Here is a 21229-nt window from a genome sequence, read left to right as displayed (position 1 = left end):
GGGGAGAGAGAGTCCACAAAGGAAGCAGGAAAATCATCATACCTTTCCACCAGTGCATGTGGACTCATGCCAACTATGCAGCCAATAAAGCCCCCTGCTAAAAATAAGTCGCCCAAGTATGTTTTGGTAAGGATTTCATACACTGCTGCTTTCCGCTTATTCACACTCAAATTTAGGCCTTTAGGAAGACAAAATTCCATACCCCAATGAAGCAACAACAACAACAACAAATTTGGCAGTAAAAACAATGATAATATCTATGCTCTAATAATCCTGTGATAAGCTAAGTAAACACTTCATGACACCCTTTGTTGAGTTTAATCCCTTGGCACTCCCACACACTTTGCTCTGCAATTTTCCAAGAGGCAACTTTTTTTTTTGAGGAGGTGTGACCGGCCGTTCTCACAAGAGCAGGACGCCCAGACGTGACCGGCTGGGAAAATCCAGGTGGGAGAAGTGAACCAGGACCCTTCCCCCGGTAATTATTCATGTACCCTCGAGCAAGACCAGGGGACCGAGGCACTTAATCCAACCATTCCAGCGGTCAACAACGGGCTATAAGACAAGGGCTGTACTGGGCAGCTTCCAGGTGTGAGTGTCCAACCATAAATCTCCCAAGCACCCACCACACCCCAGATTTGGGGATTTAAAACAGCATGATGCAACTTTCTCCAAGAATTAAACCTCAGCAGGCCTGTTGATGGAGAAGTTTCAGCAACTTGCCTTACACCGAAAGAAGATACTCAGCAAATGTGTGTTTTGGCCCACAGAGGAATCCTAAATACTGTAATGGAACAACAGAAATAAACCTTTGTCTTAAAGTCTGCTGATTGCTTTCTCTAGTTGCTCCAAGAGCTACAGTAGACCTGCTCCATGAGTGGGTTATTTGAGTGTAATCAGGGATGCAGTGAAGGGGAAACCCACCCAGAGTCAGTGTAACCAACTTTTTATACTGACCTCTTAAGCATGGCAAGCATCAAGTGACAAGTTATATGAGGACAGGATCTTTGAATTGAGGGGAAAACTGCATAGTCTCCACTTTAGCAAATCACTGTCTCACATTCCATGTTAAAATCTTGCTTTTCTTCAAACAAAGGAAAATAATTTAATAATAATTAGACAGTGGGATGAGATAAGTCCACTTGTTTCCAATTCTAATCAACTTGTTTCCAGAACTGTCTTAAAACAAGTGTCATTTTCTTGATAGCCTACAAATGGTCTGGTTCAATGTTGCACCCAGAAAAAAAAACTGAAATAAATGAAACTGCATTTGGAAACAAGCGAGATTGTTTCACCCAACTGTTTTTTTTTTTTTTTTTTTTTAAACTTGTTTTAAGTAAAACAATATTTTAACACTGAATGCAAGACTTATTACTTTTACTTGTTAGGACTTTTTTTGGAGATGTTTTTGCTGAGAAAGAGATGACGTATTGCTGTTCTGACATCTGATGGGCTGACTGATTGATTTCCTTATATTGACAACTGGAGGACGTGGTTCCCCCTTGCATCACTGAATACAGTTCTGTTCAAATGATAAACTGCAGTGAGGCTGCAAGACTTGTGAAACTGGCACAAAAAGTTAGACACAGCAGACGTGAACAAGTTTACCTCAGACTTCCACACGACGTAGGCGTGAGAGCTGGCCTGCTGGACTTTCCTCTGCAGCCACCTCCGCGGCGAGAAAAGCGTGCCGGTGCTCCCGGACGGCGTGGCCCCGGAGCCCCTCACCAGAAACGGTAAATCCCCGGCGGTATTCCTTTTGGCACGCTTCACTGTGTCATAGTCAAAGTGGAAGTTGGAGGATGGGGAGACATCCAATGGTATGGAGGGAGAAGAAAGAGACGCCGTTATTGGCTCTTTTGGTGTCGGGATCTTGGTGCGCAAAGCGGGTTTCACAGCCAAGCGCTCCGGGGAAGCACCTGTGTCCGCCGCCGCAAACGCCGCCGGTCCGAGCGCAACCGACGCGCTACTTGCTCCCTCCGTCCCGGTGCCGCAATGCCTTATGATGGCAGGGTCCAGGCTCCGGGTTTGGCGTAGCCTCCGTTTGGTTATGGCTTTGGAGGCAGGAGAGGAGCAGGAGAAGACGCTGTTGAGAAGTCCTTGAGCGGCAGACATGTCTCCGCGAATCTCGGAACCTAACTCCAAATCTCACATCAGCGCCGCTCGACTAGTCCAGCTTAAGCCCCACCTGTTACTAATCAACTTTGGTGCTGTCCCATCAAAAGGCAAAAGCTACTTGCACTCACAAACTGCTCACAGGCTGGGAAGTGTTGCAAGTGTGCAGACGCGAAGCGCAAAGAGGGAGAGGCGTGAATCGGATCCTCTCCCGTGTTCCTCCGCACGTTTCTCATTCCCAAACTGGAGTAGAGTGATAGACAGCGGGATAGTGGGAGTGTGTGTGTGTGTGTGTGTGTGTGTGTGTGTGTGTGTGTGTGTGTGTGTGTGTGTGTGTGTGTGTGTGTGTGGGAGGGGGGGTCAGAACCATGAGATGAAAACGACAGTTTCATATTCTGTTGGTGTTATGCGCAGTAAGGAACAGACAAAATGTGAAGTTATAATGTTATGATGCTATTTAAATTTGTGTATTGCATGTGAGGTTTCATTGGAAAAGTCATGACTCCAGTTCTCAAGAATGTGGTGTAGTTGCAAGTAAAATTATGAACTTTGACCTCCACTTGGTGTTTATTCTGTGGAAAAACAACCATCAACTTGGATAAAAATTCATTATATGTTTACAAAAGCATTCCTTTCCCCCTCCAAGTCCCTATCCTCAACTTATTGCTTGAATGCTACTTGTTAAGAATAGTATACTCTGCATTTCTCTCTTTATCAGTTTAAAAAGCTGGTTAAACTCATCTCTGCAAATAAAAGTGTGGATAGGTCATGACTCCATCCTCCACTACATGACCACATTAAGCATTGCGTAAGACATTTTGATGCCATTAAAATGTTAGGAAGAGGGAGGAAAAGGGAGTTGGGCTGGCAGATAGACACAGAGCAGGCAGACAGGCAGAAGGTCATGCACACAGACAGACCAATAGGCATGCAAGCGGATACAGACAGACAATTTATCCAGTGATGAAAATAGGAGTATTAATCCCCGTCTCACATTAATCCACTTCGCTGTCTGGGAGTAATAGGCCTATCAATGAAGCCTGCTGTCTGCTATAATTAGCTAAATGAGGAGTAAGACATGGGATTAATAGTGAAATACTCGTAAAATGCACCTGTGTGCTATAGGGATGCAGACATTTGTTTGTACAGATGTTTGTCGAGAAGCTCACTAATTTGACTGGATTAAGATGCTTTTGAATGTTTGTGCATGACAATGTATCTATTTTCCTTAGAGAGAGTATGTTGTGGTGTGTGTGTGTGTGTGTGTGAGAGAGAGAGAGAGAGAGAGAGAGAGACCATGTGTGGCTGTGTATGTGTGTGAAACTATGGGAAAAATGAAGAGAGACAGCAGGAGTCTGGGGAGGAGGGTGCCGACCGTCTGATAAAGGAGCTTATGAAGCTGTGCAGCACGACACACACACACACATGCACTCGTGCACACACAAACACAGCATGACATGACACTGATAACAGCTGAGATAGATTTGACCCGTCTAAAAACAGACTGAGGGAAAGAGAAAGAGTGAGAGAGACAGAGACAAAAACAGAAATCATATCTTATGCACAAACAATATGGAGTGGGACATGCATGGTGATATCCTGTACTTAACAATGTTAAAAAAAATACATGGAAATAAGGCAGTAGACAAAACATTACCCTTCTGGCCTATGTCTTCCATTAAGGCAAAGAGCCAACAGCAACATAAAACAATGGTGCATAATTGAGTGAAAATAACAGCAGTCATTAATTATATAAATATGGAGTTGGTGATTTAACAGCATGAACAGTGTAGGCATTCTCATTCAAATAAATGTAACTGAAATGTCATTTTGATCTTGATTGTATTGTCATGTTAAAGACAAGAGGGTCAGTGCATGGCTTGTGTTACAAATGTGAAACCATGGAAAACATTTAACATGAAACTTATAATTTGACAACAATGTCAAAATATAGCAGACATGTCCAGGGTCAAGGAGGGGAGAGTAAAATATTAGGGTTACACCAAGTGGCCTTTATCCATTTGCATTCAGTGTTATAGAAACATACTGTCCATATTTGGTAATGCAATAGTGCAGCAGCCCTGTCTCAAACCATTTGGACCTAAATTTTAGGAATAGTTTTAGACCTGAGTTCACTTCTAGCCTGTTATACTATCATGATTGAAAAGTTCATTCGGTCAAAACAAAGAAATCAAGTACCAGTACAAATCAAACCAATTAAACAAGCTTTATTTTTATTAGTTTTATACAATACATTGTGTTTATAGTGGTTTTATAACACCTATAAACAAAGAGGAACACTTCCACTCCAAATGTTTAGTTCTGAGACAGATGAATGTAAAGTGATATGACAGGTCTGCTGTCTATCAAATGTCTTACGCTGCCCCACTTCCACTGCATGTGAGTACTCGCCCTGCTGTGTGTGTGCCAGTATCTAAGTGTCTGTACCAATTGGGTCCATAGTTCTTCTGATTAATAAATATATAGCCACTGGACATTCAAAAAACTAAGATAAACCTAGGGAGAAAAGGTCAACATAAAAGCATAAACTGCAAAAATTCTAATTTAAAATTTAGAAGAGCATACAAAATTGTAGGAATTCATGCCTGAGCAGGGTTGTAAAGTTAGAGGGCAGTCTAAATATCAAAGAAGTACACACACTCACTCACACATGCATACACACGCACACATCCAAGCCCAGCGTGTGCCCCGAGGCGAGGTGTCTATCAGACCAAAGTTTTCACATATGTTCCTGACTGCACATGTAAAGTCTTACATGTACACCCTCCCAGCCCCCCCACCACCCGCCCCAAAAGAGTCACCATATTGTTCCAATAGAGGAAGATTTGATTTTTGAACCATGCTGAATTGTGTATTTTGCTGTAGTTTGCCTCGGGCAAAGGGGTCTTTTCCAAAGCTATGTCCACTGAATCACAAAAAAATATGCTTTGCAGCTTTATGGTGGGGGTGTATGGCATCCAGGTTACGTGGTCCATGCAGGCTGGTTCAATACAGATGTTTAACTTTTGAATATAATCAACAGAGTTGTAGCTATGGCAACAGGCAAATGGCAACATAGCCTAGCCCAGAGGTTTTCAAACATTTTTACATCACAGACAATAGTTTCGCATGGGCCGATGGCAAATTATTTACTTACTTAGATAATTATCAATATCAATATGAGGCCATAACAGTTTGTAAACCACGTCTACTTGCTGCACATGGTCCACACATGAGAATATATAGTATAAGAGCATGTGGCCCTACCTTCACCATATAGGACAAAGTGGTGTGCCCTTTAATTTGAAACTGCATTGCCTACCTTTAAGCAAACTAAAAGCAAAATCTGTGGGGACCGGCATTACTATACTTTTGTATTTTTCATCAGTTTTTATTTTTATTTCATAGTTAATTTTTGTTTTCAATTCAGATAAGATTCAGTCATTGTCCAGAGTGGGTTTGCTAGTTTCAGTTTAGTTTTTGTTGTTTAAAAAAGTCTAAGCATCAGCATCAGCACTTCCTCAAGCTTGATGTGTTGACAAATTTGACCAGACTGACTAAAACTAAAACTAAAGACATTTCCTGTATATTTTTCAGTTAGTCTTTTTTCCCAAAAGCCTAGTTTTTATTTTTGTTTAAGTTAATTAAAATGTTTTTTTCACACCCAGTTTTAGTTTTAAGGGTAGTTTTAGTAAACTGTAATAACCTTAGTGGAGACTTTATCAGAATTGAAGCGAACTGCCTCTTTAATGTTGACCTTTTGTGTGCATATACGGACACCTAGTGGTCAGTATATGACATAGCAGTAAGTAAAGGTTTATCTCAACACAGCGCTGCTTTGATGTGCTGTCGGAAATGGTGGCACCATGTGTGCGCAAAGCATACCATAACGTGGTAAACAGAAACTGCGGATGATAGCGAAATTGCCGAGATATGACAAACAGAACCGGACAGCACGAAAGCCTTATCAACAACTTATGGTAGGAGTGATGTCTAGAATAAGTTTTGGCCGCTGATTTAAGTATAAAAACCAGTTTCATGACTTGTGTGAACTTTCGATACCTGCAATATTTTTTTTGCCACAGTGTCCATGTTGTTGTTGGTTCGTAAACGATCACATTGATGGCTTCGGACCTGGGAAGCGCCAGAGTACGAGGTGCACCGGAAGGCAGCAGGAGAAGGGCTCCATCTATCCCACAACAGCGCCATCCCGGCGTATTATCTTTGGAGGGACACCTCCACAGGAAGCCGCCTGGCAGGGAACGGGTTAAGGAGTCAGCGGGGGTCCAGATCGATGCCTCCTCTCCTGCACGTCGCCATGAACAAATGAATTCGCGGGGAATTAAATATCAATTTCACAAAGGAGAAAAAGTCTTGTGTTTTGAACCCGACCCCACCAAGGCTAAAGTGTTGTACGACGCAAAGGTAACGCTGTGTGCCCGCTTGTTTCTCTGCCATGTGCACTTTCTGACTTTGTACAGAAACGGGTAATTGAGAGTGAGGCAGGAGACTCGGCTCTGCAAGATGAGTTGAACGGGTGTCGCGTTTCAGCCAAGTCAGGCCACAGGATGCTAACTAGCTAACTTATCTTAGCTACGGTTTCTTTCACGAGTTCGTGGCGCAAATTTCATTATTTCTACTTAAAGTCCCTGATATATTAAGAGAGAAATTCAGCAAAGGCCTGACTAGTGCGGCATATAACGTCAGCTTAAATGAAAATGTTAGCTTATATAGCCATGCTAACCAACCGTTAGCCTAACCGTTACTCGGGCTAGCTAATTGCTAAGCTATGAATAAAGCAAGCGGTTGAGTTAACTAAATTAGCACAATTAAATGCCGTAATTTAATGTTTTGCTTTTTTTTTTTGTCAGGTAAGAGTGTAGTGTTGTTGGGAGCTGAAGTGGTTTGTTTACATCCACACACTGTAGCTTGACGTATGCTAAGCTAGCAGTTAGCATCGCTCCAACTTTACTCAGGCTGCATTGACTGGTAGACTCATAATAACAAGATGAAATGGGGGTGTAAGAGTTGTACCTTAAGCTGGTTGTAAAGTCATTTGTCAGATAATATCCGCACTGCTAATGTGCCGGAGTGCTGAAGCGCAAGGGAGAACAAAACAATTAATACAACAAGGCAAGGGAAGATATTGCAGTTAACATAGGGCTAATAGTTGTTTTCCCCATTGCAGGTTATTGATGTCTTAATAAGTACAGATGAACATGGAAGGAGAGTCCCAAAGTACCTGATTCACTTCAACGGCTGGAACAGGAGGTAAATAGTCAGCTTTAACTAACAAGTCACTGTCATCAGAAATAGCATTATAGATGTCTCATGGCCTGTCATCCACATTCTTCACATCTTACACACTGTTGTGGTCATGCAAGACTGTGTAAAGTGATGTCCGTGATTTTTGTTTTGTCATGGTGCAGCTGGGATCGTTGGGCGGCAGAGGACCATGTGCTTAGGGACACTGAAGAAAACCGTAAATTGCAACATAAACTGGCGCGCAAAGCTGCAGGTCGCATGTAAGTTTGTATTATGTCATTCATTCCTGCATGTCAGTATGTCATCAATGATTATAATTCCTTGTATTGGCTGCCAGTTCAGTGAGAAATGTGGCGTTGGAGTCATTTCATACATTATGCATTATCAGGTTATAGGAAAACACTGACTGTATTTCAGAATTCCCCTTATTTCAGTAGAGGAGAGTTCACTAAAATTAGTTTATAAGCACACATGGGCGTAGGTACATCTCTTTGCTGCTGTTATAACAGTCTCTCTTTCACAAATAATATGAAGATCATCAAACCAACATTTTATGCAATTATGATCCACTTGCTAATGGTGCATCGGCTATTTTAAGTCATAGGCTTTCCAGTGGAAAACGAGTGTAATAAGCACAATGATTTGAGTTTGTAATTTGTGCTTGATTTATATTTTCACTTCCTAAAGATCAGTTATAAAATATCAAGATGCATTTTGACTGAATATGGCAAGTGTTGAAGTGATCCCTATGTGATTAATTATCATAGTTACATTACATGTATTTAGATGACAGTTAAACTGAGAGTGACTAAATGTCTGAGCATTTAGGGGACATGGATTGGAGACTTGGCTGTCAATGGATATGTTTTCACTGTTAACATTTTGGTCAGATGGCAGTCTTTAGCTACAAGGCTAAGCTACTCTCCGCCCAGCCGGTGTCCACAAGTTTCTGATTTGACCTTTCCAGTTGTTGTTCTATTTATAGCCAAAACTGATGTTGACAGTTTGTTTTGTTTCCTCTCCTTGCTGCAGGAAGAGAAAGGGATGGTGGAAGAGGCGTCGTCGTCAGTCTGGTGTTAAATCTACTCTGAAGACACTCCCTAAGGAGGACGACAGCGATGACGCATGTGAGAAATCTCTCTCACTTTCTCTCTCTCTCTCTCTCTGTCTCTCTCTCTCTGTCTCTCTCTCTCCCAGCAATCAAATTAAACCTCCAATATGTTTTTTTTATCTCCAGGTTTAATTTCGTCTTCAGAGAGCAGTGACGAGGACGATTCTGACCCTGAATCTTCAAATAGCGGGGACAGCAACTTCTCAGAGGATCTGAAAAAAATGGTAAAGTGGACCATTTTATCTAAGTAGCTAGCTGAAAGGGTGAATTACCCGTTGAATGCTAAAAAGCGAAAAAACTGCCTACACAGACAAATTACATTACATTTACATTTTAGGCCTTAAGCTGATGCTCTTATCTAGAGTGACTTGAAATTATTGTCACAGTTGAATTCACTTAAATTCCTAGATCACCAGCATTTCCAAGAAACCAAAAGTAAGGAGTAAAAAGGTCAGCGCAAACGTGTCCTGACAGTGTTATTCCCTGGAAAAATAATTTAAGAGAACATTACTAGTCAGAATTAGAGGCAAGGAATAAGGTTTATTACATTTTATGTAACTTGAAGATAATCTACAAAGCCAGTAGTGGAGGAAGATTAGGGAGAGGAGTATGATTCAACAAGTAGATTGTGACATGAGGAGTTTCTTTATACAGTCAGATTGCAGCCTTACAAGAGAAGAGGAGGAACATTGAAAGGGCTTGATTTATCACAGCCTATGTCTTATTGGAAGCTATTCAAAATATCTGGACTTTTAATACCAGCTTAAGGAAAAAAGTGAGAATGCTGTCTTGTTCCTGGGTTACACCACACAACTTTAAGCCTAGTTTTATGACTGATTTGGTCATCTTACCTGGATGTCAATGTTAACCCTGATTTTCAAGTCTGTGCTCCCTCAGTATGTATGAGTGAAACCACAGATGACTTGTAAGGCCGGACGTGAAGTAGTTCGAAAGAGGTTTTAAGGTTGTTATTTTGTTATAATCAAATCTGTCCTTATCCCATCTCATCATGCCTAAATTCAATATACCATGACCGTTTCCCAGATCAGCAGTCTTATGAAATGCTAAACCAGCATTTTTATAACTGGCTCATGGGCTCAACAGTTGAACCTCCAACATTGTTTGCAATCTCGCATGTGCAGCTGCACAGAAAATAAGTCAAGCAGCTGAAGCGAGCACAGTTAAAATGGTTCAGTGGTTCTGTGGCTTTCATTGCTGGTTAATGGGAATTTAACCTTCATATGATCTCTTTCACAAGCAGCGCAAGTTTTATCAAATGAGAGCTCTTGAAATGCATTCAAGACCATTAATTATAAATACACTCAAAAAAGAAAGAAATCCTTGCATCTGACATCAGTGTCCTCTTATCCCACCATAAGATCCTGTCCTCTTTGTTAAAACCGACCATGTGCCAATGGTTGTTATCTTGTCCGTGTCAGAGGGTGGAGCAAGAGACTCATCCTAAGAGGGAATGTGAGGAGAAGATCGTCCACGTCGACATCGACATCCCCGATATCCTCAAGAAGAAACTGGAGGATGACTGCTTCTACATCAACAAGAGGAAGAAGGTACACACAGCCAAAAACACAGGCAGCTTACTTAAATGTAACTGACTTGGAGGTTGTCTTGAAACGCCTGGGTCTCCCCCTCCCCAGCTGGTGATGGTTCCCTGTCAGACAAACGTTGTGCACATCCTCGAGTCGTACGTCAAGCACTTTGCCATCAACAAAGCGTTCATGGCCAACGAGAGGTACCGACGTCACCAGACCACCACCACCACCACCACCACTACCACCCAGAACAATCTCAGCCCACAGCAAGTCCCTCCAGAGAAGAGGCAAGTCTGCACACACCTTAAAGAGGGGGAAAAAATACTTTGTGGTTTGTCATGGAGGCTTAAACTAGGAAAACTGTAAGGGGTTCAAGTTAAGATATAGGCTTTCTGTTTGTCTAAGTGAAAGTTGAGTTGCCTCCAATATATCACTGGCTTTTTCTTTTTATTAATTTGCTCCAATTTTTCTGTTTGCTTTCTGCCTTTTGTTTGAGGCATATATGTCATCTCCAGAAGACTTTGTTCCTTTTCTGTTGTTCCAGTCAGTTCATCATAGCGGGGTTAGTCCAATGGCCAAATAACGCACTGTTACATATCTTAAGAACATTCACATTACAATTTCAAATCTAGAGAGAAGGAAAATAATTTCCCCAAGCTGTAATTGCAGTGTCTCATTCTCCTGGTCTTTCTGTTCAGTGAGGATCTGTGTAAGGAGATGGTGGATGGTCTGAGGATCACATTCGACTTCACTCTACCCATGATCCTCCTCTATCCTTGTGAACAAGCTCAGTTCAAAAAGGTCAGCTCTTCCAGGCTCTTCTTCACCATCAACGACAGCTCTCCTTGCTCCAGCAAGTATGTACACCATGTCCCCTGCTGTCAGAACAAGGTGACATATTTGTTACTGGCCCACAGGATATCTGCAGTGTTCCTAGAGAACATGTGAACTGTTGCATTGTAATACTGTTTGTAAATGTAAATCTATTGATTACTTTTTCAGTTAGGTATTTAGTCTGTAAACTGTCAAAAGTAATGAAAATGCTCATCAGAAGTTAGCAGAGGCCAAATTGATATCCTTAGTCTGACCAGCAGCAAAAATAGGCCAAATTATTAATTTTATAATCATGTGAGTGGAGTAAAGTAAGTAAATAGAAAAGTCATAGAGATATTAGTAAAGCTGTAATCAGCAGATTTTCACTTTTTTGCTTGATAAATGACAAGCAACAACTGTCAAAACTATGTTTGATTAACTTTATGTGGACAGCCACCTTTACAATCGCTTACACCGTCTTCTCCATCTTCCTGTTGTCACCAACCTTGTCTTTGTGTATTCCTCTCCCCTTTTCTCTCCAAGCACCCAACGAGAGCGTAGCCCAAGCCCGTTGGGTCACAACCCCCCAACCCCCCAGTCAACAGACAGCCAGCCGGCACTGAGTGACATCTCTGCCACCACGCCCACCGCTCCCACCCCCACTCCAAAGCGCCGGCGGCACCCCGACATGGACTGTATCTCAACATACCAGTCGCATTCACTCAGACGCTCCACCAGGAACACGTCCGGGGGGCTGGCTGAGGGGAGCAGTGGAGGTGATCAGTTTTTATTTTATTTATTTTATTTCATTTTTATGTTTATTTTAGGGCTTATTTGCACCTTTAGGTTAGGTGAGGTTTGAGTGCATGAGATGCTTGATAAACGTTACTCCAAGTTGTTCTTTTTCTGTTGAAATTTTCTTTTGAAACTTTGACTTTGTTATTTCAAATGTTTATTGAGTTTTACCTATTTTCAGATATGCTTGATTTGTCATTTTATTACTATTTGAATTAAGGATATTTGGTTGTTTGACTTAATGTCTTTTAATTATTTTGTTCTTCACAAAGTACTTTGTAACACTAAGTTCAACAGTACTCTGTCAGAAAAAAAAAAAATAAATAAACATTTGTCAATAATTATCCAGGTGGAGGCAGTACCACAGCGTCCCCACAGCCCAAAAGGCGCCTGGTCGACAGCTCATCCCAGCCCAAGTTCTTCCTCAACCTCGACAGAAGTAAGCTCAAATTTTACAAATAAAGATTTTACTAACTGTGACATGACTGCATTATCTTGCAAAACACTTTCCCCTTAACCTGACCTTAGGTGTGGTATGTTTGTCTCTGTTTCAAATTACTGGTATTTGTGAATTATATAGAAAATTTTCTTGCACCTCACATGACACATGCTATTTGAGAAGTTAGCGTCCTCATTCAGTGACACAACACACATGGCTTTTGTTTTTGTAATGACCAGTTTTGTCCAGTAGATGGTGCCATCCGCCTCTTAGCAAACAAACAAAGTTACACATTCCTAAATGCTGAATGAGTCATCTCCAAGAAGATTTAGTTTGTTTTATTCCCTGCTGTCATGTTGGAGTTCTGTCTTGTAAGCCATATTTCAACCACGATGAGCTAACCACAGTAAAACAATACTAGATAACTGCAGGTCTTACAAAAAACATGCAGTGTCATCACAAGATGTTCATGTGTAAACAAAATGTTTTTCCTTTGTGTCCTGCCTCTGCCCAGGAACACCAGGGCACAGCGGTTCATCGTCCCCGTTGCCCCTGACACCTAGTAAGGAACTGGGTGGGCCTTTCTATGGCCTGGAGAGCCGAAGAAACAATGAGCTCAATGAGGTGATGAAAATTAATAGGGCACTTTATTGGCCGTCATAGGGAAATGAATCAATAAAATTTTTATTGCCTCATGAGAAATTTGCTTTACACAATGAACATCAAAGGTAAAACAAACAGAGTAATTTTCAATATTTATATACTTGGTTCAGAGGGGTTACAGTTGCATCTTCTATACCTCTCTTTGCTCTGCTCTTGGCCATTTGATCATTAGTTTCACACTTCAAGTAAACAGACGATGAATGGCACCGGGAGAGAAATAAAACACTGCCCCAAAACTGTCATGGCAGATATCTAAGCAGTGAGACTGAAAGGAGCTCTATATATATTTGTGGTGCATCACATTATATAGCATTGGCACCTCTTGTTAGTGTGTGAACACACTGCACCTCCAGTTGATTTCCTGATGACAGAACAGCATAAGAGACAGCTGCCTCTATTCTCATACAGATATTAAATAGAAGCTTGAAGTTCATCAGTCTTATACCTAAGAGCATAGGATTAGATAAAATAATTGTTCATTGTAAACTTGCAGGCCTTTAATACCCTTTGAGACTTTGGGGCTCTAAATGAACTTGAACTTGAACTTGAAGTCAGACTGATTATTAGGGGAGGAGGTTTTGTCCCTCCTGCTTGAATGAATGCTGAATTTTCCCTGCCAGCCTGTGCCATGCTGTTGTCCACTGGCATTTCATCAGGTCATCAGGTGTAAGTCTCCAGGGAGTAACTCTGCCCTTGTGTGGGTAATGTAGGATTCACGTCATGTGAAAACTTCAAGAACAATATTTTGATACAGGAGCAATAGTCCAAATTTGAATGCTTAAAACAACTTGAAAAATGTTACACGACAAATGAGCTTGTGCGTGTGTCAGCCAAGGTGTAGTGCCGCTTTCACAGGGTGATTATAGTGCAGGCTCAGCAACAATGGAGTACCCATGAAGCTGGGAGGGATTTTGTGTCTTTGGCTCAAGGACATTTTAGCAGGTTGGAAGCTCACTGACACAAGGACCTGCACCTCCGTTGTCAAGCTTAAAAACTGGCAAAATGTCATATTTCTGTGGTTTCTACCCAAGGTCTGAAAAGTCAGAAAAATAAATTTGACCCAGCTTTTAAAAAGTTCGCAAATTGTACAAAAAGACTACCAAAATTTGGAAATAAATGCTTCTATCCAGATGTGCATTTATAAAAACATTTATGCAGACCTACTGGCATTTGACAGATCACTATGAAATGGTTATTGCCTACATGTGGTTCACATTAACTCTAAGTAAATACTGATGGTAAATACTGCATCTCAGAGCCATGTACATTTTTTGAGGTAAAACTGTAAATGCGGAAGGCTTATCTTAAAGGGCCCATTTTCCCAGGTTCCTTCATCTGCTTGAAATGACAATGCAGTGCAGGAAACCCTGGGGATATTAAATCGTAACACTTAATAAAAGTCATATTAAAAGTCTTCTTGGTTGTGTTGACCAGGTCCTGAGCTGGAGGCTGACTCCGGACAACTACCCTCTGAACGACCAGCCTCCTCCACCCTCCTACCTGTACGGATCACAGCATCTCTTGCGGCTCTTTGGTTTGTTGCTCTAAAGTGTTTTCCTTTGGTCACTGGACTCCCTGTGGTTAGCCTGTCATTACTTTGCTTTGATTGGAGTGATGCTATCGTTTGGGTTTGTGAAAAAGGAGGGGGAGGGGGCGGGGGCATTATGTTTTTTGAATAGAGAACTCCCATTCGAATCTCATGAGTGATTTTTCTTTTTCTTGCTGTTGTGTGTCCAGTCACGTTCCTCTAAGTAGCACTGTCCATGTTACTATCTTCAAGTTCTCTTAGTTCCCCTGCTCACTCTCTCACTTTTCTTCTAGTGAAGCTTCCTGAGATCCTGGGGAAGATGCATATCCCTGAAAGGAATCTTCGAGCTCTGGTAAAACATCTGGAGCTGTTCCTCAGGTAACTAATGGACGTCAGAACAGTAGATTCAAAACAAATGTATTATTGAATTGTCAAGACCTTAAGGGAGCACCAGCCGTTTCCCAGCAAGGCCTCTTCTTTGCATTCTATATATATAACCATGTGCTAATGAAGCGTATTTTATACATCAGTGCATCTCTGCACGTAAACCAATGCAATGTGATGCGTATTTGGTTTGAAAAGCATCTCTGCTCAACCTGCCCAAGAATCAGAACTTGGAAGAGAGCTGTATTATATAAGTTAAAATAGCTCTTTGTAAACCTACAAATATTTTTTTTTATTTTATTTTTTTTTTTTTTGTGAAGTGCATCTAAAATTGATTTGTGATCCTTTCAGTAAAAAAAGGAGACAAACAATTGAAATTGGCACAAACAAAGTGCTATAGATGAGCATATGCAAGATGCTTCTAGATATACATAAAATATACAAGGTTTTCTTAAGCTATACAGAAAAGAGAGGCTAACAATCTTTGGGTTGCTCATGCTTAAAGGCATCCTGTTACTTCAGTTAAAACGTCAGGCATTATATTGAAATTCCTTCCCCCTGAAAATGGATTGTGCACTCAGGTGGACAGAAACTGTGTGAAATTACGGATAATTTCCTCAGAGGATAAGCCATTATAAAGATGCAGCACTGCATTGAATCAACGGGATATGAAATAGAATGTACTTACACTTAAAATGTACCTGCTAATAATCTGCCCAGTTCATTAAACAAGCATTGACCCACCAAAGAATAGAAACTCACTATCTGCTCTGGCTCAGGCGCAAGGAGGTTTTCCTTTTTCAGATGGAGAGAGGGACACAACCTGTAATCTGGCAGTGCAGTCTGCAGCATGCATCAGTTTGCTGACACACAGAGATAAACGTGCATTGACACATGGACACAATGCTCAGATACAAACACCCACCCTTGACAAACAAAGGTGTCCCCTTATCTTAAAAACCAAGGAAGACACATCTACACATCCGCATTTACCTGCTAACAGGGATGTCACCTATAAGAAATGTTGGAGAGCTGTTTCGACATCATTGTCCTTGGCATTTTATTGAGTAGTCATGCTGTAGTAGCGTTATTTTATGCTTACCCAGCTCAAAGGAATGGGAAGAGTGTCTTCTAGCCCCTGTACTGTTCATGTGGTGATGGATTGAAGTGTTTGGTGGTTTGCTTAGCAGTGAGACAGAAAGACCAAAAGCGAGCAGTAGAAAGATGAAGATAACGATTTAGAGAGAAAAACAGGGATGAGGGCAAAGACGGAAATGGAAACACATAATGAATGACAGAAAGTCATCAGCATACCAAGATGATATAGAAACACCAAAAGAAGAAGTGGAAGAATAGTGAGTAATGGGAGAGAGATGTGTAGAGAAAGAAACAGCGCAAGCGCTGGAGGGAGGGAGATGAGTGGGCGTTACACAAGCTCGCAAGTCTAATCTTTAAATCCTTCCCAGCGATCTTCAGTTTAGCCGGTCCCAAACCTAGGGGATTTAGCTCTACTCATTCTCTAATCAAACAGAAAAAGTGTCTCCAGCTACCACTGAGGGGCGCTGTGAAGCAGCATCGCTACCAACTGTGGATACCAGCGTTTTCTTTACATTTAGCTGCTTTTGGCTGACACAACCTAAAAAATTACATAAAATACAACACCTTTGTTCATAAAACGTTATATAGAACTATATGAGTAAGACCAAGCCTTAATTTGCAACACATACTGGAACATATTTTAGAATGGGCCCAAGCCCAAAAAGCACTCCCCTCATTTACAAAAAAATATGCAGAAAACACTGAAGCCAAAAGCCTGTTGCAGCAAAATCTTAGGGGGTCTTCTGAAAATAACTAGAGGGGATAATTATGTTTGTGTATTGGACAGAGTTGGGTGGAAGGAGGGTGGTGCTCAGAACGAAAAGATTAAAATATTCAAACAGAGTATGCGATGCGTTGCCTCCACCAGATTTTTTTTTCCTCTATTGCTGGACAGAAGGGCCTCTGGCTCTGAAACAGCCTTTTGACCACGTGACAGTAAAACTCTCAATGTAATACAATACTAATACCTCATTCTTTCAGGCGGGATGGCAGCTCCTCTTGGCAAAGCATCTCATGCAGTCCCATCAGTGGCAGGGGAAACATGGGTAGAAAGCCTTTTAATTCATTGCTGTAGCACTGGGCTGAAAACCACTGAAGCATGGTCTTGTCCTATTCACTTTGCATAGAACATTACTTTGCAAAATGGCACCTACATTTAATTGGATACAAGGAATGAGCTGTTAAAAGGAAATAACTTTTTGCAGTTGCCACCTTTCCCTCGCGATCCGTCTATGATAAATTATTAGCTGTTAAAAATCACTTGTCCATTGATAATGCCAAAACGGGATCAGAGGCATTTAACAGGAAAACACAATCAGTTTTTCTCAGGTCCTAGTAGGTTGGCCTTCTGGAGGCACAAGGGCTCTGCAGGACATTGACAAAATGCAGGTGGAATCTCTTACGAAAGGGTTTGCTGTCACATCTCACACTCTGAGATCAGCGCTGTGGCAGATTGTGTCAAGCCGGCAAAAACTGATTGATGTTGCAGGGACTGAGGTGAAATGCATTCTGGGATTTGGCCACAGTTGATCTCGCTCTCCCTTTCTCTGCAAGAATGATTGAGATTAAGTGTGGGTGTATGTGTGTGCACGTGTGCCCACACGTTACACTGATTTACAATGCATATGTCCAAAGCAGCTTGCCCTGCATTATTACCAATGACAATATGGATAACTTCAAGGCTGATCCATCAATTTCACACAGCACTATTTAGCAAAAATGAATTTATTGATTTAACAGATGAAGTTTGTCTCACTCAAAACGAAAAAGTTCCTTTCAGTTGAAAGATTTTTTTCTTTTCTATCATCATATTTTTTTTTTAATTGTAGTGTAGCACTAGGCTCAGTTGAAATGTCCAATATATTGCTGATATGGAGTGCCTTAACTCCTGTTAAGCATTTCAGTGTTCACGGTGGGGTCTATTCTCCCGGATTGTCCCATTAAGTTGTCTTGTTTGTTGTCAGTTGTTGAAGCATTCTTAATTTCTCCTCTGATGAGGATAATTTGTTTGCATTGAGATTAGGAAGGCCGGTGGAGCTAAGATGAGATGGCAAGATTTAGAGGATTTGGCCGAGTAGTGGATACTAAGAAGATTCCGGATTAGTTTTCCCCGCGACTGATTAGATGGGGGGGGGGGGGGGGGGGGGGGGGGATTTTCCCTCTCTCTGCTGGACGGTCATTCTCATGTTCTTACTCTTTCTGTTATAGTGATTGGTAGTCTGCTGGTGGTAAGGGGATGGAAGAGGGGGCTTTTTCTCTGACATATACCCCTGTAAAGAGGGCAAAGGGTCTGGGATTTATGTGGAGTGAGCCAGGGATATCCAGGAAAACCAGAAAACTGGGACTTGACAGTTAGCTTCTTATGGGATTATAATGTACATGCTATTTATTATATCACCCAAAGAACATTTGCCTTGGTGATTTCATTTGGAGAAACGACTACCAAGAGTCAAAATATCTTAACATTTTTCCATCTCTCGCACCTCCTTCTCCTCCCCCTCTTGCAGGTTTCTGGCCGAGTTCCATGAGGATTTTTTCCCCGAGTCTGCGTACGTGTCTGCATCAGAGGCCCATTACAGCATGAAACAGCCGAGGCCCGTTTACTGAAACAGACTGCCATGTGTCTGCCGCTTTGTCTCTGCCCCTTGCTCCTCCCTTCTGTGCAGCCCTGGCCTACTCCTTCCTCTTGTCTAGACTGATGCAGTCCAGACTGAGTTACAGAGGAATAAAGATCATTTTTGTGGAGATGCTTTTGGGATATTCAGCTGTCTTTGGAGTTGTGGAGTTGGGCAGTACTGTTGTGGACCACCCTGCCTCCTCCTCTGGTCTGACTTGTTTGTTTCCTGCTGTTGCATCACAGTACTGGTTGCCCCTGCCATGCCGCTAGCCCTCGTCCATCCTCTGTTGTGCAACTGCCCTATATGCCTGGCCAACATATTCTGCTTTGCCTCAGTGTAAACCCTGCTTTGCAGTGTATTGTCGTATCGCTTATCCAGTGCTACGTATTGGTCAATGTTACCCTTGTTCAGGCCCAAAGCAAGTCTTTTTTGATTCCTATGTGACAGCCTTAGGCTATGTCAGCCTAGTCTAAGTACTATTGATGTAATAATTTGTACACAGGTCCAGTGGAGCACCCCATTTCCTCCCATTTTTTTGTTTTGCCTGGCATAGAGATTTTAAATTATATCATGAAAGACCAGTCAGTGGCTTAGATCAGTCTCCAGCTAAGCTTATGCAACTGGTTCCCACTGTGGTTGGTTCTCACTTATCCAAATTGTAAATTTTATACAATACACCTGTCCTTAGTAGTTGAAATAGAACCTCAAGCCTTGAACTTTTTAAGTAAAAGTCCTCCCCTTCTCTGGTGTTGGGTTCTAGTTCAGCCAGCCCCTTTTTTCCAGCTTTGAACCACACAGAAGTGGAAGCAGAGCTAGATCCAAGCTGCTTGGCAAAGCTTTTCTAACTTTCCTCAACAACTTCTGCCACTCTGATATTGCGCCATGCTTGCTCTTAAAGGCCACTACACGCCCATGCTGCATCTCAGCTTGCTGTGGCCTGTCCAATGGCAGAAAGAGGGGCTTAATTGAAAACCCCAATGTTTTCTCTCTGCGTACAGTAAACTTCATTTCTGGATGCGTTTTCTTACCTACCTGTGTGGGCGCACAAGGCACTGTACGTGGATGTTCTGTTTTTGTCAAGTGAAAGCCTGTTTGGAAGCCCCAGCTGGGCTCCAACCCCTACTTGTCAAGTGACTTCCTGTAAGAGCCATGCTGTGTTGCCAGTGATCCTTCTGGATGTTTTCCCCTAAACCTAAGACATTCCTATCCTGGAGATGCCCCATCGCTTCCACTGAGCTATTCTAATTCACTGACTCTTGAAGAACTTTTTATCAGGGATGTGAATTTTCCCGTCCTTGTTTACCCCAGGATTTCACACTTTTGGATATGTAATGTCCATTAATCTCCATGGGACCCTGCCACTTCCCCATTTTGTACTGCTTTTGATGTTGTCCTGTGCACATCTCTGTTGAATGTCTCTCTCCAAAGACCTTTATTTCTAGCAGCTTCTTTGTTCTGCCTCTCTGACTCTGTTCACCTTCTACCAGAAAGGATAAGGCACAATGGAGAAAGAGGGATGAAAAAGGATTAACGACAAGTGCTGTCTATATATCTTGAGAGTAAAGAATCCCCTCCATTTCTTGACTTGCTTACGCTAAGAATAATGTCTGTTATTGTAGCTAGATCTTGTTCTGAGGGTAATCTTTCTCTGTTCTTTGACAGTGGAAACACACCTGAGGCTAGGAGTATTTGCAGATATTATATATAAATTGTTTTAGACTAGTTTGGTGTCAGATGTGTGGGATCTGCCACATCGGACAATGCTGTGAGTGCTAAAATCACAAATTGTATAGGAAACATGATTTACTATGGTTTTCTTTAACTGGCGGCCTCTTTTGTCTAAAGAAATATGTGCTAAATCCCACTCATTTGGTACTAAGTAACAAATAAAAAGAGAATTATTTGCAAATACTATTTGACTTTGGTCCGGATTCAGAAATGGTCATCCCAGTGCTGTGGTGCTGATGGATAATCCCGCTATGTTGTCGTTTTAGGAAATTCGTCTCTGTTTTGCTGTTGGCTTGTATTTTCCATTGCTTTGTGAAAATGTATATAGAAGATGCCCTTTTTAAGAGGATGTTAATTTATTTTTCTTTATACGAATTTGATTCTTCTGTTAATACATGATGCTTCATGGTGCAGCTGATGCTTCCATGTACCCAGATCATACATGCTGAAGTAGTTATTCAACCTGCACGAGGCAGACTTGTGTATTAATGATACACAACAATCATTTGTCTAAATATTATTAGTTTTCAGATAAAATATGTCCATAGTTTTAGTGTTTTTGAAAATGTCATGGGTATCGTATGCATGGCCCAGCAAGTCAAATATTTCTATCTTTGTGCTTATTTTCCACCATTTTTGTCTGCAAAGACAGTTGCTTTTCAGCATTTTTTTTTTTTTTTTTTTTTTTTTTGCTAACAGTTTGAATAAAGACTTACCAAGTTCTCTTTTGGAAAGTTTGTTGGCTTATTTCTCACTGAGCACTTTGATACAGTGTCAACAACATACTGAATTAAATTGTTATTCTGCATTTCAAAATATGTCTTACCACACCAATATGCTGATGTGCAACTTACAAGTACAATATTCAACCTCATTGTTTATGTATTTGTACTGTCTGAGTCAAGACAGTACAAATACAGTACTAAAACAAAAACCTTATCACAACTGCTGTCAGTTTCAAAAGAGCCTGTAACATGCATCTCGCCCTTGTATACTTCTTTGATAAAATGAACCATGGAACAACTTGAGACATAGATGTCAGTTTTGAACCATAAATAACTTAAATCTGCAGTATGGAACTTTCCAGTTATTTGATTTCTCCCGCTTAGAGCAGAAAATTAA

The 21229-nt window shown here is 41.4% G+C and overlaps 2 protein-coding genes across 3 annotated transcripts in view; one reads left to right on the top strand and one right to left on the bottom strand.

The window, feature by feature from the left end:
* LOC115371739 (rho GTPase-activating protein 6) overlaps positions 1-2344 on the bottom strand; it is an 89781-nt gene extending 87437 nt beyond the window's left edge. The window contains exon 1 of the mRNA XM_030069231.1: positions 1609-2344. Within this exon, the coding sequence (XP_029925091.1) occupies positions 1609-2115 (507 nt within the window). The 5' untranslated portion in view covers positions 2116-2344. The remainder of the gene's footprint in view (positions 1-1608) is intronic.
* Positions 2345-5971: 3627 nt separating this feature from the next.
* LOC115371786 (male-specific lethal 3 homolog) lies at positions 5972-20841 on the top strand. 2 transcript variants are annotated; one of them, XM_030069314.1, is made up of 16 exons: positions 5972-6095; positions 6201-6540; positions 7304-7386; positions 7545-7640; positions 8413-8507; positions 8618-8715; positions 9931-10059; positions 10147-10328; positions 10586-10603; positions 10740-10898; positions 11398-11630; positions 11999-12088; positions 12603-12712; positions 14186-14285; positions 14573-14657; positions 18269-20841. In XM_030069314.1, the coding sequence occupies exons 2-16, from the start codon at positions 6238-6240 to the stop codon at positions 18366-18368; spliced, it is 1881 nt and encodes a 626-aa protein (XP_029925174.1). In that variant the 5' UTR covers positions 5972-6095; positions 6201-6237; the 3' UTR covers positions 18369-20841. The 2 variants fall into 2 exon arrangements, with proteins under 2 accessions (XP_029925174.1, XP_029925184.1); XM_030069324.1 differs by lacking the exon at positions 10586-10603.
* The last annotated feature ends 388 nt before the right edge of the window (positions 20842-21229 follow it).

The sequence above is a fragment of the Myripristis murdjan genome, chromosome 2 (assembly GCF_902150065.1).
Source record: "Myripristis murdjan chromosome 2, fMyrMur1.1, whole genome shotgun sequence".
In the NCBI taxonomy this organism is placed as follows: Eukaryota; Metazoa; Chordata; class Actinopteri; order Holocentriformes; family Holocentridae; genus Myripristis; species Myripristis murdjan.
Note: the sequence above shows the minus strand (reverse complement) of the source record. Positions and strands in the feature narration are given on the sequence as shown.